At 37.8% G+C, this 18,842-nt stretch overlaps 1 protein-coding gene across 4 annotated transcripts; it reads left to right on the top strand.

Annotated features, from left to right (window-relative positions):
* Positions 1-895: 895 nt before the first annotated feature.
* On the top strand, positions 896-15,047 carry LOC126967773 (protein nessun dorma-like). Of its 4 annotated transcripts, none has more exons than XM_050812459.1 (11): positions 896-1,067; positions 1,160-1,234; positions 1,368-1,555; positions 2,592-2,805; positions 3,666-3,874; positions 4,634-4,791; positions 5,830-6,058; positions 8,400-8,572; positions 10,470-10,577; positions 14,290-14,441; positions 14,680-15,047. In XM_050812459.1, the coding sequence occupies exons 3-11, from the start codon at positions 1,375-1,377 to the stop codon at positions 14,756-14,758; spliced, it is 1,503 nt and encodes a 500-aa protein (XP_050668416.1). In that variant the 5' UTR covers positions 896-1,067; positions 1,160-1,234; positions 1,368-1,374; the 3' UTR covers positions 14,759-15,047. The 4 variants fall into 4 exon arrangements, with proteins under 4 accessions (XP_050668416.1, XP_050668414.1, XP_050668415.1 ...); XM_050812457.1 differs by having other exon boundaries at positions 1,354-1,555; XM_050812458.1 differs by having other exon boundaries at positions 896-1,071.
* Positions 15,048-18,842: the final 3,795 nt, after the last annotated feature.

Below are 18,842 nucleotides of genomic sequence, written 5' to 3'. Positions count from 1 at the left end.
TCAAGCTGAGCCCCTTATTTTTAATAATAAACTTTTATCATATAATACTAAAATATAAATCTCATATACGTTATAAGAAATATATTATACATGAATTATAAGTAATAATGATGAATATTAGTTGAATATAATTATAAGATAATATGAAACTAATTTAAGGTATAACTATTTTTTTTTTCACTCTTTGAATAAACGTTGCATAATTTTTTTCCAATTTTATGACCTGGTAACTAAGACCTTTTTTTAGTCAACTCAATTACTATTATCTAAATATTTATGCTTTTCATCTCACAGTTCAATAATTATTTCACTTTTTTTTAAATATATCTATATATTAGTTTATAACTCTTTATGTTTGTATTACTGATTCAATAACCCACAACAGTACAAGTCTGTCAATAAGATATGTTTGGCAGACGGCGGTAAAAATTTTCTTCATATTCCTTTATTATCTTGATCTTTCTTCCACATATTTAAACATATCTATGTACATCCGTGTCCCTTCCCTTTCCCTACATCTATAAAACCCATAAAAACCGTAACCGTAAAAATGTATTTTGTCTGTAAATGATACTTTTCAAATAATTTTTGTATATATTTATTTACCTACTTTTATGTTATCCATATCAAATATCAAAATTATCGTTTTGCACATATTTTGACGCGATTCTTTTCCATAGCTTGGAATAAATAAAAGCTTAAAGCACTTCGATGTAAAATATGCAAGAAAACTTCCAAAAAAATAATGACAAATAACTTAAAGCTGGCGGATGCACGGGATGTGAGAGCCAAAATCTCTAAAACAAGAACAAGTGGAAAATTCTAAATTAAAAAAAATACCAACTTCCCTCGATCGTTTACTATTTTAAATTTTTTTAAACAATTAACAAACCTTACTAGTTTTGTAGTTAATATAAAATAACAATACATACCTACATTTTGATTTTGTCAAGTGCGTTTTAGATTACCTCAAAGAGTATAATAATATATAGGGGATTACCTAAACTTATTAAAATATTGATCACATATTGATAATAGCTGCCTACTGTAATACGATATAGGCATTAGTAGGTATATTAAAATTTAATTAAACTTATTTTACCTGTAGAAGTAACAATTAATTTAATATTTGATGAACTGATGAAATAATATTTTTAAGCTTTGGTGTGTAATTGGTGTGGCTCTATTCGTGAAATCGAAAAATTCTGGGAATATTTAATTCAAGAAAAGTAAGGTACGTATCTACACGTAAATGCGCTTACTGCTTGTCATAAATCGTTACGTACCACGAAATGCTTTAATTTGAATTTAAAGTTTAGTAATATTTTGTCTGTATTCTTTTCATTGGTCTAGGAAATGTTTTCCAGTGTCCAAATGCCTGCTGCTTATCCGTTTAATAAAAGTGACAATGAAATACTCCGGGATCTTCTACTGATGTTTAGTTCAAGTCAAGGGACGGCCAAAGAGCAATGGAGTATACTCACTGAGACACTGATAAATCAAGTAGGATGGGATGCATTATGGAAACTCTCTAAGGAGTTTTGTAAGAAATTTGGTAAGCTTTAAGAACAACACCACATTTTGTTATGTTGTACCTTGTTAATTTTTACCATATACACACTTTAAATTTATTAGCTTCACTTTTTGTAACCTACTTATTTGGGCGCGATTTTGGTCCACTTTAAACGGCCAGATTTCGTTCAAATTTTGTAGATTTATTGAGGACCAATGACAATACTTTAAATTGATAAAATTATTCTACTGTTCAATTTGCAGTATAAGATTTTTGTTAATTTATATCTTTTTTAATCAATTGTTGATAAGGCAGGAATTTAAAAATGAAATTTTAAATTTCAACCATATATTATTATCTTCAATGGTTTAAAGACTTTTGTATTTTTTTCTTGTTTGGCAGTTTTTAAAGCTCCTTCAATTTTATTATTCAGGTTAGATTAGATACCTATTGGAATCTGTTTTGTTAATATGTATCTGCAAAATTGGCATGTACCAAATAGATTCACATGTAAAGAAATCTTTAGCTGCGAACATAGGAAATTAATTGCATGAATAGTGAAAATGCAAATAAAGGAAGTGTGAATAAGGAGCTTTTACTGTATATATATTAACGTGAAATTATCATTTCGTTATCTATACATGCCTGCTAACAACAAGTTAACATTATGGGCTGCTATCAGTTTGCAAAATAATATTCTTCGTATGTCACCTACAATATTAATTTATTGTTATTTCTTTCGACATTTTCACAGCTGTCACAGTCTATCTAGACATATAAATTATCTAAAAAGGAATAAAAGGCATTTATTTTCTCAAAATTGATTCCTTTAGAATTCTTTTTGATGTCATTTCTAATAACTACTAGATACTACTACCGCTTCGTAAACAAATGGCGCTCTGAGAGAGAAGAAGCGGCGCAAGAAACTCTCCTAGCATTCTTTTTTTGCCCTCTTTTAAAGGGCCTTAATCATATTTGGACCCAACAGTACATGTGTTCAACTGACTTGGGCAAGTACTGCCTGTACACATTTACAGACATAACATAATTTTTAGCATGTACTCTATGTATTTTCCAGATGAGAGATACCCCTGTGTAGTGTTTGTATCTGTAACCTCAGTTAACTCGGAAGAACTTAGTGCGAATGTAGAAGTATTAAGTGTACCACACAAAGATGTGACTTTGCCGGAATACGTTATGGATGTTCCCTTAATAGAACTGTGGCCTACGCTCAAGCAGAAAGATGAGTGTGTAAATGCAGAGGAAATATCGGAATTTATTCATCTCCAAAGGTATGTGCCCAGTATTACAATTACTTTCTATACAGTAGCCCCTTTGTAACAGTAACAGCTTTGTTTTGGCATGATGCCTCCAACCATGTAGGTAATACGTATACTATTATATACATAACAAATTTCAAAATACACAATCAAAACTAAGAATATTAGGTTAAATACATTCTACTTTACTTACAATTACATTAATACAAATAATTTATCTTAGCATTGTTTCTAATAAACGAAATCATATATATTTTCTATCTCAATATTAGTTGTATACAAATAAACGAATTTGCATAAGTAATAATTGTGTTGTATTGTTTATTCTTTTAGTCATAATTTGATAAACATATTTATTTATAGAATAGGATGCACCATATATTCATACAATGATGATTACAAAATATTTCAAGCATATACTATATACTTAGGCTATATTATGGGTACCACAATGGCACATATTTCTGCCGTGAAGCAGTATTGTGTAAGCATTACTGTGTGTCGGTCCAAAGGGTGCCGTAGCTACTGAAATAACTGGGCAAATGAAACTTAACATCTTATGTCTCCAGATGACAAACACAATTGTAGTGCCGCTCAGAATTTTTGGGTATTGCAAGAATCCTGAGCGGCACTGCATGGTAATTGGCATGGCGAATCAATTACCATCAGCTGCATGTCCTGCTTGTCTTGACCTTTATTTTCATAATTAAGAAATAAAAAAATATACACACAAGGGATGGTGTAAGAGATAGCACATCGCCTCAGGGAACTCGGATTTTTTCTATAATAATGCTTCACGACTTCAGATGTTACAATTTGTCAGAAAGTTTTTCTTGTTCTAATTTTTTTTTATTTATGCCTTACTTTGACAGATATTTTTTTGAAAATCTCTGGATGCCATGGGATGACCAGGAAAAAGAATTTTCTCTGAACACCATAGAAAATCGAATGCAACTACATATAGAACTAAATAATGGCACAATACCAAATTGTGTTGCACGCGAGATAATACAACTAAGAGAGAACGCTATCAATGTACATGAAAAGATTCAGGAGCTTGATCCACTGTGCGACGATGATGGTGAGTGAAATTAATGACATTTGACATTATTTTGGAATGCAATATTAATATAGTGGATGATGTATGTATTGTGTCATAGTTTCTCAACCTTATTCTGCACACCGCTCACTTTGAGTATATGTTTTTTTCTAGAGTATTTTCGTGTATTTTTTTGCCTTTTTAGACTTTATTTTTTAATCTACCCACGCCCCATCTGCGCCATCTCAATGCCCCCTAAGTTTCTCTGGGTCTTCCACCGAAAGTCTCAAACGCCCACAAGGGGGCGCTGTCACCCACTTTGAGAACCTATGTATTGAGTGAAAGAGTACATTTCCCATTGCACAAAGCTAAAATAAACCTAAAGTAATAAAAGTAACTAAGTAAAGTAAGCCCTTTATATATTTGAGGAAATAAAAATGATAAATATAATTAAAAAAGCCGTTGTTCTCTGCTCGAAATCACTTAATATTATAACAATTTGTTATTTTTAATTTTTGTTTAATTCATCCCAGAAGTGAGGGCTTAAAGTTAAATATTAAGGGTGGTCCACACGAAATTTATTTTTTTGTTTTTTTTTTTTTAAATTTGTTTGATTATGAGTCAGCATTAAAAAATACATACAACTTCAAATTTTCACCCATCTACGATCAACAGTTACTTTTGTATCGCGATTTTAATATCGGCAATACAACGTTTGCTGGGTCAGCTAGTAATATATAAATGTTTTTAATTGGTATATTATTGGTGAGTATTAATAAACTCGTATTAAAATTTTCGTAGACTCCATGTCGCCCGGTGAGACCTTGCAAGATGTGGAACTTAATGCCCGATTGGAAACGCTGATGTCGAAATGGACACTGTATGAAAACCCTTTGATAAGGGAGCAATATGTAGCGCGGGCGATGCAAAAATGGCAAAATCACAAGACTAAGAATAATGTAAGACTTTTTATTATTATAATAATAATACTAATTCCTTTATTTCAGGCTACAAGGCCCATAAAATAAATTATATAACTATTAAATAACCTTATAGTCTAACATACATACGATACATAATTTACATCTACGTCACATTTTCGCGGCGATGTGAGGCGCGGATTCGGTAGCTTCCGGCGGTCGGCGACGTCCGCGATACTTGCGGTACATGACCCCCTTCGGCCACAGCTGCACGTCCAGGAAGGTTGATATATGTTCTGTCGGGACGCGAACAACAAAAGCGTTGAAGTCTACTGCGTGACGCGTCACCATCTTTTCGACCCCCAACCGGAGCCTTATTATTCAATAGACTGATTTTCCACTGCTAACTTAGGCCTATAATAGTCCATAGATGAGTAGCTTCTTAAACGCGTATTTGTCTAAAACTAGAAACTATGTCGACGGCATAGACTTTTTTTTATGGAAACGGAGGATAAACGAGCGTACGGGTCACCTGGTGTTATATGATCACCGCCACCCACATTCTCTTGCAACACCAGAGGAATCACAGCAGCGTTGCCGGCCATGAAGGAAGGTGTATGCGCTTTTTTCTTAAGATACCCTATAGATGATGATAGATGTTGTATAGTCCCGGAAAAACCGGGGACCCAGTGCTCTGTGAACGGCTGGAGCACTGGGCGTCGCTTCATTGTGTGTCTTCGACCGCATTTATCACGGGGAGTGTTCCGAAGCGCTGTTTTACCTGATTCTTGCTATTACACGCCACAAATTAGGATACCATCCCCACCATCTGGATGTGTGGTGAAGAAACTTTCTTCCACGTACTACAAAGTTGTGTAATGAGCTTCCTTGTTTGGTGTTAACGACCAGCAATGCTCTTGTGATTCCTCTGGCGTTGCAAGAGAATGTAGACAGCGGTGATCACTTAATACCAGGTGACCCTTTCGTTTGTCCTCCTTTTCCATAAAAAAAAAAGATTTCCTAGAACATTCCACAAACTTCCCCAACGAAGTGATTAATGAATATTATTTCTTCCAGGCTGTAGCTTTATGGAAGGGTGGTGACGTAAGTAGCTTTGAAGCAGTATCCAGTTTCCTGAAGACACACGTCTCAAATGAGTTTGCCCTGAAATTCATGGTCTCGTTTGAAGATGCCCTAGCTCTAGAACCTGATGAGGTGTTTGTGTGTTCTGATAATTATGAAGTGCCGGAGATGCCGCTGTCTCAAATATCTATTCGTGGGCTTAGACAACGGCTCCATAATAACGGTAAAATTATAATATATTTTACTTTGTATGAGAAATAATCTAAATTAACAATTGAGATAGCTTAGGGAATAATAAGTATTAGGAAAAAAATAAGTTTCAGTTTTTTTTTAATGGAATAGGAGGATAAACGAGCGTACGGGTCACCTGTTGTTAAGTGATCACCGCCGCCCACAATCTCTTGCAACACCAGAGGAATCACAGGAGAGTTGCCGACCGTTAAGGAAGGTGTACGCGCTTTTTGATTGAAACTAAAGTGTGATTGAACTAAAAGTTCATAGTAAAACATTGTAAAAATAATACTAGAAATAAGAAAGACACATGGGGTCACATATCATCAGTAAAGATTTTTGTATTTTATTTATTTCAATATAAAATAACACGAAGCGTATATTACAACATTTGAAAGAAGCCATTGAGTGTTAAGATGCAATACACACAAGCATCTTTACAAATAGCCAATACACACAAGCATCTTTACAAATAGCCAATACACACAAGCATCTTTACAAATAGCCAATACACACAAGCATCTTTACAAATAGCCAATACACACAAGCATATTTACAAATAGCCAATACACACAAGCATCTTTACAAATAGCCAATACACACAAGCATCTTTACAAATAGCCAATACACACAAGCATATTTACAAATAGCCAATACACACACTGGAATATAGAGTTGCCGGAATAAAAAAGCTATTGTTGCTAGGTTATGTTCCTAGGTAGTGTTATCTAGTTGGAACGTATTGGAGCACAGCTGAGACCAATCCTTAATCTAAGAGTATACACTTGTTTACATGATGATTCGACGTCATAAAGAACATGGCGTCCAACCCTTTTTAATAGCGTTTTTAAGACAGAAGAAGATTGAATAAAAATTTTGTGTTTCAACTTTACGATTTAATTGAGATATTTTTCAAAAATAGCAGTGTTATCGATATCTAAAAGAGCTATTGGCGAGTTTCTTACTTGGTAGCAGTGATTATAAATGTTATTGATAATCAAAATGGTTTGGTGCGATGTACAAATCCGGTGGCAGGTATCAGGTTATACTTCTCTTCGGAACACTTGCCGTGATAAAAAGAGTGTGTGTGTTAGCTCCGATGCACGACTGGAGTTTACTCCTCAAGAACGATTGTCTTTGAACAGGTACTAAACAAAATCAAGTCCAATGGAGTCGGTTACAAACAGACATACAGCAGAAGCTAATAAAAGCGTATTAATTAAAAAAACAAATAAATCCTTAACGCTCACAATATGTCAGGAAATGCCCAAACACAACTCCTGTTAAAAGCGGAACTCAAAATTTCAATTTTAAAAGGTCCATCAAGGAAGTTACATTTTGGCATACCCTGATAGGTATGTTATACTACATGCATAAGCTATCACGCAGTATACTGTGTAAGCTGGCTACACACAAGTATATATTCACACACACACACACAACTGAAAAGTGAAAGGTGCGCGAGAAATGTTACTATGCCATTTGATGAGTAGGTTTTACTCTCCATATTTTCCTTATACCGGGCGCCTATATATGAAAATCGATTCTTAAGGAGTAAAAATCCAATAAATAAATGCAGTAGAAGGCGCATAATGATTCCACACCTGTACGCAACAGCTTACAGGCTAAGAGCTCAAGCCGTTGACAAAGTAAAGTCTCCGACCGTTCAAGAAGCTTTGTGGCCATGTTCTAGTGGTTCAAATTCAAATATTTTAATCCAAAATAGGATATAAAATCACTTATTGGAAGTCAAAAACTACCGCCCATTCCAATAGGTATGCCTCAGACCTGAGAAGAACGGGCGCAACAAACTGACCGGTATTTTATTTAATAATATGGTTACAATGTAGAAACTTACAATAAAATTTATTATTTAATAGCCTGTGGGCGGTCGCTCAATTCCCAATCAGTGGTATCATTAAGAAAGTCATTTATGTTATAGTAACCTTTACCACACAAAGTTTTTTAATTAAATTCTTTTGAATTTCGTTAGTACATTTGTTTTGAACATTATCTGGGATCTTGTTGTAAAAGCATATACGACTGCCCAAAAAAGACTTAATAAATTGATTTAGTCGAGTAATAGGTTTAGGTCATTATATGTTTGACAGTTTTTTGCAAGTTCACTTATGTGTCTATGCATATATAACATTATAAAGAATATATTGAGAAGCAACAGTCAAGATGTTAATTTCTTTAAATTTTGCTCTCAATGATTCTTTCTCGATGTCCTGATCTGATAGCTTCCTTACAATCTTATGTGTGTGTTTTATCACAAGTTGACACCAACTCTATTTCCTATGATTATAATAATTAATATCTCGCCGTTGCAGGTGTGACTTTGATTGCAACAGATATGCGCTCCTGTCTCCTGAGCTTAAGCAAAGAATGTCAGATTCATGACATGACGCTGCACTGCAATTTAGTCACCACTGTTGTTGCGGTGAGAGCTGGGAGCCTTCATCTCAATAACTGTAATCTGCTAGACGACTCTACAAATAGTTTGGTACGTCATACTATATCATATCAGATATCTCTCGAAACCTCACATCCGCTCCAATTCCTACATTAAGGCGACACTAAATGCTAGCGACCTTGAGCGATATGAGTAACAAAGCCAACGTTTTCAAAATCCTTGCGTGGAAATCGTAATATTTTAACAGGCGCAAACAGTTTATATGCTTACAATTCTCATTATTGGTTACTAAACTGAACAAATGTACCTACACAAAAAAAGTACAAGCTATATAAATAACTTTTCTGAGAATAGTACTAAACAAATGCGTCATGCCTTGAAAAAACTTGTTTAACTGCAATGAAAAGTGGTAGTTCAAAATAGCTCTGGAGTGTTAACTACATATAACCAACAGCAAACATTAGAAACCTACAAATAAGCCTTAAGGGTATGTGTTATATGATAAAATAGTGTACATAGCTCCAAATGCTGTATTTTCACCACTAAAATTGTCTAAAATGCCTCCTTTGCGTGTTTCTGCTTACCGTTCGCCTTAATAGCATCGATTCATTAATAAAACACGTAGTGATTTCTGTTGTTACTGAGTATAATGTGCATTGACTGCATCATCATCAACCAGAAGACGTCCACTGCTGGACAAAGGCCTCCCCCAAAGATCTCCATGACGATCGGTCCTGCGCTGCCCTCATCCAACCTATTCCAGCGATCTTTACCAGATCATTGTTCCATCTTATGGAGAGCCTAACAAAACTGTGTCTACTGGTTACTAGAAAAGCACGCTTATTTGCTACTTGGTAGTATATTTACCAGTGGGAGGCTCCTTATCACAGGATGCCGGCTAGATTATGGGTACCACAACGGCGCCTATTTCTGCCGTGAAGCAGTAATGTGTTAGCATTACTGTGTTTCGGTCTGAAGGGCGCCGTAGCTATTGAAATTACTGGGCAAATGAGACCTAACATCTTATGTCTCATGGTGACGAGGGCAGCTGTAGTGTCGCTCAGAATTTTTGGGGATTTTCAAGAGTCCTGAGCGGCACTGCATTGTAATGGGCAGGGCGTATCAATTACCATCAGCTGAACGTCCTGCTAGTCTCGTCCCCTATTTCACAAAAAAAAGTGAAAAACCATTTCAGCAACAACAATGTGTTCAAGTGTTTAGATATTCCAAAAATTTGGCGCCATTCAAATTTGGTAGCAATTCTATTGTACATTTTATCATCTATCATCGCCGCGCAGACTTTAACTGAAAATTCGTGTTGGAACGATGCAGGTCTTGTTATAAAGCAGTATACTTCTGAGGTCTGTGTAGTATATACTCAGCATGCTTTAAATGAGCATTTTTTTTAATGAAAATAAGGGACGAGATGAGCATGACATTCAGCTGATGGTAATTGATACGCCCTGCCCATTACAATGCAGTGCCGCTCAGGACTCTTGAAAATCCCGAAAAATTCTGAGCGACACTACAGCTGCCCTCGTCACCTTGAGGCATAAGATGTTAGGTCTCATTTGCCCAGTAATTTCAATAGTTACGGCGCCCTTCAGACTGAAACACAGCAATGCTTACAAATTACTGCTTCACGGCAGAAACAGGCGTCGTTACGGTACCCATAATCTAGCGGGCATCCCGTACAAAGGAGCCTCCCACTGGTAAATATACTACCTAGTAGCAAATAAGCGTGCTTTTCTAGTAGAATGTCTATTAATGGCTTAAATCTCATTAGCCCAATCATTTTACCACCTACTTTGACGTACTTAATGCTTACACATTACTGTTTTACGGCAGAAGCCTCCCACTGGTGTACTTGTTACATCAACGGATGTCATTTTATTTATATGATATGGAACCGATGAAAAATATGATGATTGACAATATTATTATAAATGATAATTCGTCAAAATTCAATGAATGGTATTTTTTTCAGGGACATTGTACACAAGGCATCGTAGCATGCGCGGGCGCAAGAATAGTTATTGAAAATTGCACTTTTGAAAACTTTTACTTGGGAATAGTAGTCCATCAAGGTGCACAGGTAAGCCTTCGAACCATATATTTTTTTTACAATTCTTTTATATTGAAGGGTATTAAGACACTAATGTGGATTTTTTTTTATGGATTTAGGCCTCCTATTGCTTGTAATGTAATATTTTTTTTTATGGAATAGGAGGACAAACGAGCGTACGGGTCACCTGGTGTTAAGTGACCACCGCCGCGCACATTCTCTTGCAACACCAGAAGAATCACAGGAGCGTTTCCGGCCTTTATGGAAGGTGTATGCGCTTTTTTTGAAGGTACCCATGTCGTATCGTCCAGAAATCACCGCAAAAGGAAGCTCATTCCACAGCTTTGTAGTACGTGGAAGAAAGCTCCTTGAAAAGCACACAGTGAAGGACCGCAACACATCCAGATGGTGGGGATGTTATCCTAACTTGTGGCGTGTCGTGCGAGGGTGGAATTCGGCGGCAGGAATCAGGTGAAACAGATCTTCGGAAGACTCCCCGTGATAAATGCGGTAGAAGGCACACAATGAAGCGACGTCTCTACGTCAAGTGATCCAGCCGACAATTAGAACTGCGGAATCGGATCCTCGACACTAACCAATGCGAAACATAGCGGCACTAGGCCGCTACTTCGCGCCGGTATTATGTGCGAGTGTGGTAATAAGCCCGGACGAATCTGGCCCGATTGTGCTGACGTCATAGGACGGCACTGTGACTCTCCCACTTCTGTAAAGCCCTTAGACGCCTCCTCCGACACCCTTGGGCCTGGGACTCCCCTATTCTTTATTCGCCCCGGGGAAGTTCAGCAGTACAGTATGGTGTTGCTTATTATATATTTATTTTGGAAGAGGAGAAAACGAGCATACAGGTCGCCTGATGTTAAGTGACCACCGTTTCCCACGTTATCCTGCAACACCAGAGGAATCCCAAGTGTTGAAGGCCTTTTAGAAATTTCTGAAGTATATCTCGTATCTTGGAAACATAGTTTGGTTGCTCGTGAAGGAAAGTTACTTGAAAACAGCACTGTAAAGCAATTCTAGATAGACAGAGTGGGGGTGATATGCTACTTTGTGGCGTGTCGTGCGAAGGTGCGTACCGTCCATGTCGTATCGCACATCAAAAGGAAGCTCGGAAGAAAGTTCCTTGAAAACGGCAATAGATATATAGTGGGTATGATATCTTCAGAACACTGCCCGTGATAAATGCGGTAGAAGACCCATGAAGAAAGTGACGTCTCTGTATACAAAGCCAATTGATCTAGTCGTTCACAGAGCAGTTCTGCATTATACTCGGTTTAATGGTTAGAGCTAATACTGGGGTGCGCCACACTAGAGTTGAGAGCAATTTTCCATATATGGTAGGACCTGTGATTTGTGGAGAGCTAGAATGTGAGCTGGTTTCAAGTGTTACCTTACCTTATTTATGAAGCTCTGTTTTATCGAACCCAATCTGGCTTTGTCTTCCAGATGCCTGTGAAAATGACAGTCGCTCTTTTTGTGGTTACCTAGCTGACTTGAGTCTTCTTCGGGTTAAATTGAACAATGTTCGTTTTACCATTTACTACATATTCCATAATACAACAAATAATGAATTAATATAAGGCTAATTAAAAGATTAACAATTAACAGTTTGATTGTATAATATTTACCATAATATCGGTCATTCTTCAAAGAAGGGATTATTTAAAGAAAAATTTTTTTTAATGAAAATAAGGGACGATACGGGCAAGACGTTCTGCTGATGGTAATTAATGCGCCCTACCCATCACAATGCAGTGTCGCTCAGGATTCTTGAAAGTTCTGATCGGCGCTACAATTGCGCTCGTCACCTTGAGACATAGGATGTTAAATCTCATTTCCAAGTAATTTCACTAGGCTACGGCGCCGTTCAGACCAAAACACAGTAATGTTTACACATTACTGCTTCACGGCAGAAATAGGCGGCGTTGTGGTACCCATAATCTAACCGGAATCCTGTGCAAAGGAACCTCCCACTGGTAAAACTATATCCGAAATGTATGAATTAACCAAATATCCCACTTCTGAACCCATGTTGCCCCACCCGAAGAGCTGTTGCCACAGTATATCTACCTATCTATCTTAACACAATAAAAGTTTGTATAGTTGCGTAAAACGTTTTTTATCTGCACCCATTTCCAGAACGAAGTTTATTCAGTCAGTTCATTCGGTATTTAATGATCTGGAAAGAGCACCACTGAAATGAATACCAATTCATAGAATCAAACAACATCTACATGAACTATATAGTGAGAAGTCATTTTATGTATAACCTGATTCCTGCCGCCGAATTCCACCTTCGCACGACACGCCACAAGTTAGGATATCATCCTCACCATCTGGATGTGTGGCGGTCCTCCACAGTGCGGTTTTCAAGGAGCTTTCTTCCACGTACTACAAAGCTGTGGAATGAGCTTCCTTGTGCGGTGTTTCAGGGACGATACGACATGGATACCTTCAAAAAAAGCGCGTACACCTTCCTTAAAGGCCGGCAACGCTCCTGTGATTCCTCCGGTGTTGCAAGAGATTGTGGGCGGCGGTGATCACTTAACAACAGGTGACCCGTACGCTCGTTTGTCCTCCTATTCCATAAAAAAAAATCATAATGTACTTTTTCTCGCGTATCTTAAAAAATACTCTAACTTATGTATAAATGTATGTTGTAGTGCAAACTTAATGCATCAAATAAAATAAATATGACTTAGAATGTTGTTAACTGGGAATCTGGAAGTGATAGACTGGAACTTTGAATATGTAATAATGTAATGTAATAATAACCTCAGTATAGCCAGACTCTGCCTTTAAGCAGTGTATATTTGTCGGTTCTAGGGGTACCGTAACTGGTACATAAAACGGGGCTATGGGACTTGGTTCCTAATGTCTCAAGGTAAGAACCGCAAGTGCTGCCCGAAGTTTCAGTTTGCTGAGCGGCATTGCATTACTGTAGGCAGGGCATAACACTTACCATCAGATCAACTTCTTGCTCGTCGTGCCACTACTTAGCATAAAAAAAATCTTGTTATGTTACGTTCAATAAGATATCGACGCATAGCCAATTACAGTACAGATTGTGAGCATATTTAAAGTAAATAAATACTAAATTGATCATAAATTTCTCTATGCAAGTAGCGAAGTACCGATTTGCAAATGAATGTATCGGTACGAACACTGATGGTGCAGGCAAGAGCTGGATGACATGACATTCATTACCGCATCCCATGGTTGCACTGTCTAGTGGCCGCCGAGTCACTATTTTTATGCATTAGCTAGCTGACCCAGCAAACGTCGTATTGCCGATATTAAAATCGCGATACAAAAGTAACTGTTGATCGTAGATGGAGTGAAAATTTGAAGTTGTATGTATTTTTTAATGCTGACTCATAATCAAACAAATTTAAAAAAAAATGTCAAAATAATTAAAAAAATAATTTCGTGTGGACCACCCTTAACATTTAGTGGGATGAAAAATAGATGTTGTCCGATTCTCAGACCTACCCAATATGCACTCAAAATTTCATGAGAATCGGTCAAGCCGTTTCGGAGGAGTTCGGTCCCGCACACCGTGACACGAGAATTTTATATATTAGATAACTTGTACATGGCACTATTATCTCACTTAAAGCAGTTTTCAGTGTTCATTGAAATTTCTATGGAGTAGGTATGTGTTTAATTGTCGTTCATATATCCTTAAAATACAGACAATTTATAAGTAATGAAATTTTTTCAGGTTCAATTAAAGAATTGTCACATAAAGCGATGCGGAGTTGGCATTGAAATGTATTCCGGATCTGAAGTGACCCTGCAAAACTCTACAATATTAGACTGCTCAGAGAAAAGTATACGATATCAAGCTGATGATGTTATTGGGGACACGAACGTGTAAGTCTTAGCTTTTTACAAGACATTGAATTGGGTATTTACATTCATACACTTGTACTTGTCAATAATTGTAAACAAATTTAAGGTTTTCGACTCGGTATGTGATCTTTGACCCCCCAATGTGAAAAAAAAGCTCCCTTCCAAAACAATCATATCTAGATCTAAAACAAACATACCGACGAGTTGAGAACCTGCTCCTTTTTTGAAGACGGTTAACAAGTTCATATTTTATTTTTAGGATCGAAGGACTTCACGTGTCGAACACTTGTAAAATTGGCAATGGAGACCTGAATAACGAAATTGAAATTATCTCGTAGTATTGTGTACATATTATATTCTTAAATTTAAATGGGTTTTACTGAGGGTAGATAGAAAATAAACTGGACTGTGAAAAGTATATATTTTAACAGAGGATAAAAATCATAATATTTAATTTAAATATAATGATATATTTTGAAAATATAATGTTAGCTCAGTTGTAATCTCGTTTAATCCATACAATAAACCTACTGCATGTTTCTATTTACCTGAGAGTTCTATACACCCGCTTTTATGATATACATATATATTAAATTGTAAAGTGTAATAAATGCTATTTTTTCTGTCCGTGTTTTATATTTTGCTTAACCCTTCACCCAAAATAATTGAAAAATGCTTGGCTATTTGCTTTACCCGTGGGAGGCTCCTTTGCACAGGATGCCGGCTAGATTATGAGTAGCCCAAAGGCGCCTTTATCTGCCCTAAAGCAGTAATTTATAAACATAATTGTGTTTCGGTCTGAAGGGTGTCGTAGTGAACTAATAACTGGGTAAATCATACTTAATATCTTATCTCTCAATGTGACGATCGCAATAATTTTAGTGCCGTTCAGAATTTTTGAGTTTTTGAAGAATACTGAGCGGCACTATATTGTAATGGGCAGGGCACATCAATCATCACCACATGAACGTCCTGCTCGTCTCGTCCCTTATTGTTATAAGAAAAACGGGTGTAACCAGACAACCTCAGAATACGTAAAGGTTCTTTAGAGCTCCATATAACTAAATACTGAAACAGTTAATGGCATTTTAGCGAGACTGCTGAAGCCGCAGGAGAAAAGTTTGAGGGTTATCCTCGGAGTTTCCCTGCGAGATCGAATCAGAAATGAGGAGATCCGTAGGAAAATCAAAGTCATCGATATAGCTCTGAGGCAGGCACATAGATCGACGGACATAAATGGCCCTTGGGGCAGTAAAGTCCTTGAATGGCGACCACGAACCCGAAGATGTAGTGGTGAAAGGCCCCCACAAGATGGACCGACGATCTTGTCAAGATCGCAAGAGTAGGTTGGATGAGGGCAGCGCAGGACCGATCGCCATGGCGATCATTGGAGGAGGCCTTTGTCAAGCAGTGGACGTCTTCCGGCTGATGATGATGATATTAACAGCTCGTCACCTGTCACTTAGTCAACAACTCACAGTACAGTTTACGCCATATTCGATTGTCTGGTGATCTTCTCGTATACCTAACATGGCAGATAGTATGGATACGGTGAATATCCTCGATCAGATGGCTAAGAAAAATCCATAATTTGTGCTTCCTGAAAGTGGTTATTGTACACGGACAATGCTCGGACACAAAGTCCGTGAAGTTTGGACACCCCCAAAGCTTTTAGATATCTCCCGCAATGTTTCATCTGCATATAATGGATGCCTCCAACATGCAATGCATATACATGCAGATGACAATGCTGTACACGCAGTAAACACCGACAGTAGCACTTGGTGGTTTTTGCGCTAAAATTATCCTTGTTCTATTTAACCCCCAGAAGACTCAAGTTTGCTAGAAAATGTTCATTGGTCGTATCACTACTCTGCGACGTGATTCCCCGTAATGCCTCGCCTATTATCAGAATTGGCAACTCCACGGTCAGTAGGCGTACTTGAAATGGCTTCCAACAAAGTAAGGGGTAATAGAGCGAGACAAATTTCACGCTTGCCCACTTGCTAGCGCTCTATGAAGCGCAGGGCCGGCCATTTAGAGTATTCGAGATGACTTACGGATTTATTAGATGGAGGCACCTCGCACGGGGCAACGTTTCCCCCGCAATGGTCTTGCAAAATCTTCCTATATTCTCATCTCTGGTCTGGTGCACATCACACAACCCGAACCATTTGACCGCGCCCAACGCAGTGTTACATGAACCGTCAGGGATCCAATACTCTGTAAACGGCTTGATTACTTGGTGCTGCAATCATTGTCGTCTTCTACCGCAATAAGTGTTCTGAAGAGCTGATTAACCCAATTCCTATTCCACCTTCTTCACCATTCACCCAACTACATGCGACAAATTTTAAAAGCATTCTCAGCACCTTAATGTGTGGCGTTCCTCCACAATATGGCTATAATATAACTATGAAATGAACTTACGAACTTACTTCCGCAGCGTCTTTAAGACGATACGGCATCTTCTTACCATAGAAAACCACAACCACAGGAACCACCTAAAATACCGGAAACGCTTCTTTTATTCTTGATCATCCGCTGGTGTTGCAAGAGAGTGTGGATGACGATGATCACCTACCATCCAACCAATGATGGAAGTTTCTTACCACCTAAAAGCCTTTTCACGAACTGATGTTGCTTCATGATGTTTACCAAGTCTTGTTGCAATATGTTATGTTGTTGTCATTTCATCATAATACAATTTAAAGGTTTATTTATATGATAGGAAAGCTTTGCTCTAAAGGGATTTGAGCCTTAATTAAAAGAACGTAAAAAAAGAATGCTGGGAGTAGACATAGAGGTATCCAAAGTTGCAAAGATAACGGGCAAACTGAGCGAGTCTCAGGACGAGGATCATGCGAGGAAGCTTCTGTCTGTGGATTCCATAAAGGGGAAGGGAAGAGGAAGACCTCAGACTATCTGGTTGAAGAATGTCCAGAGGGATATGAAGTAATTGGGTGTGAGGGAAAAGGACGCACGCACAGCGAAGGATCACGTTGCGTTACATGATAAGCCGTCCCCGTGTAGTGGGTAAAGGCAAGGCCAAAGAAGAGAAGTATCATCTAGCCTCGTCGAACAATGACTTAAGTCCGCACTTACTTATCCATAAATTGTTCACGCAACGACTGGTATAGTACACCTGCGTGAATACAAACAAAGAGTCTCATAAGAATTCTTATAAGACCAAGACGGATATGATACACTAGGTCTGTTGAGGAGTTTCGTTGCCCACCCTCCGTCTGGTTTCTACGCCAGATCAGTTCGATGGTACTATTTTCTTTTTCTTTTAGATTGGTTATAGTCGTTTCTATCTTGCCCCCGCACGTAAAATACTTAACTAAGTACATCTCCTATTGCCTTACGGTATCCTTAACTACATATTACGCGTTCGTGCTACTTGTAGTATACTCATATACTTGAGCAAACGTTTATATTATGTGTCAACTTGATTATCCTTAGGTACTTCGTAGCTGTATCACTTCATATAACTATAAAACAAAGTCCTCCGCCGCGTCTGTTTTTCTGTCAGTTCGCGATAAACTAAAAAAACTACAGCACTGATTTTCACCAATGCATGGTTTTCAAGGAAGGTTTTAGTATATAATTTGTTAAGTTTTTCTGTAAATTTTTGTATATATATTTTTGGTGGAAGTGTCGGAAAACATAAGCCATCTGGGAGCTTTCACGAAAACGGTCTACAGAAAAGTCCGCGATGGCATATGTCTATCTACTTATGATAACAAACTATATCCATTTTATTACTTTAAAAAATTGTCAGTTATGTAATAGAACAGGTATTTACACAAATAGTATATTCATCCTTCTCATTTTTTATATGGAAAAGGAAAACAAACGAGCGTACGGGTCACCTGGTGTTAAGTGATCACCACCTCCCACAATCTCTTGCAACGCCAGAGAAATCACAGGAGCGTTGCCGGTCTTTATGTAAGGTGTACGCGCTTTTTTTGAAGGTGCCCATGTCGTATCGTCCCAGAAACCCCGCACAAGGAAGTTCGTTCCACAGCTTTGTAGTACGTGGATGAAAGCTCCTTGAAAACCTCACTGTGGAGGACCGCCACACACCCAGATGGTTGGGATGATATCCTAACTTATGGCGTGTCGTGCGAAGGTGGAATTCGTCGGCGTTCCTCCCCATGATAAATGCGGTAGAGGACACAGAATGAAGCGATGACTACGCAACGCCAAGTGATCCAGCCGACTGGGACCCCGACAATTCCAGCTGCTCTGCGTTGCACGCGGTCAAATGGATCGAGCTGATACTGGGGTGCGCCAGACCAGAGATGACAGCAAATTACTACATAATGTTATGAAATCATTCAGAAATACGTTTTTGTTTCATTTTTAACTGAATAACTTTGGTTACACAGTTGCGATGGCTTTAGACTACATTATTTG

Source organism: Leptidea sinapis, chromosome 13 (genome assembly GCF_905404315.1).
Source record: "Leptidea sinapis chromosome 13, ilLepSina1.1, whole genome shotgun sequence".
Taxonomy (NCBI): domain Eukaryota; kingdom Metazoa; phylum Arthropoda; class Insecta; order Lepidoptera; family Pieridae; genus Leptidea; species Leptidea sinapis.
This window is presented reverse-complemented; position numbering and strand designations above follow the sequence as displayed.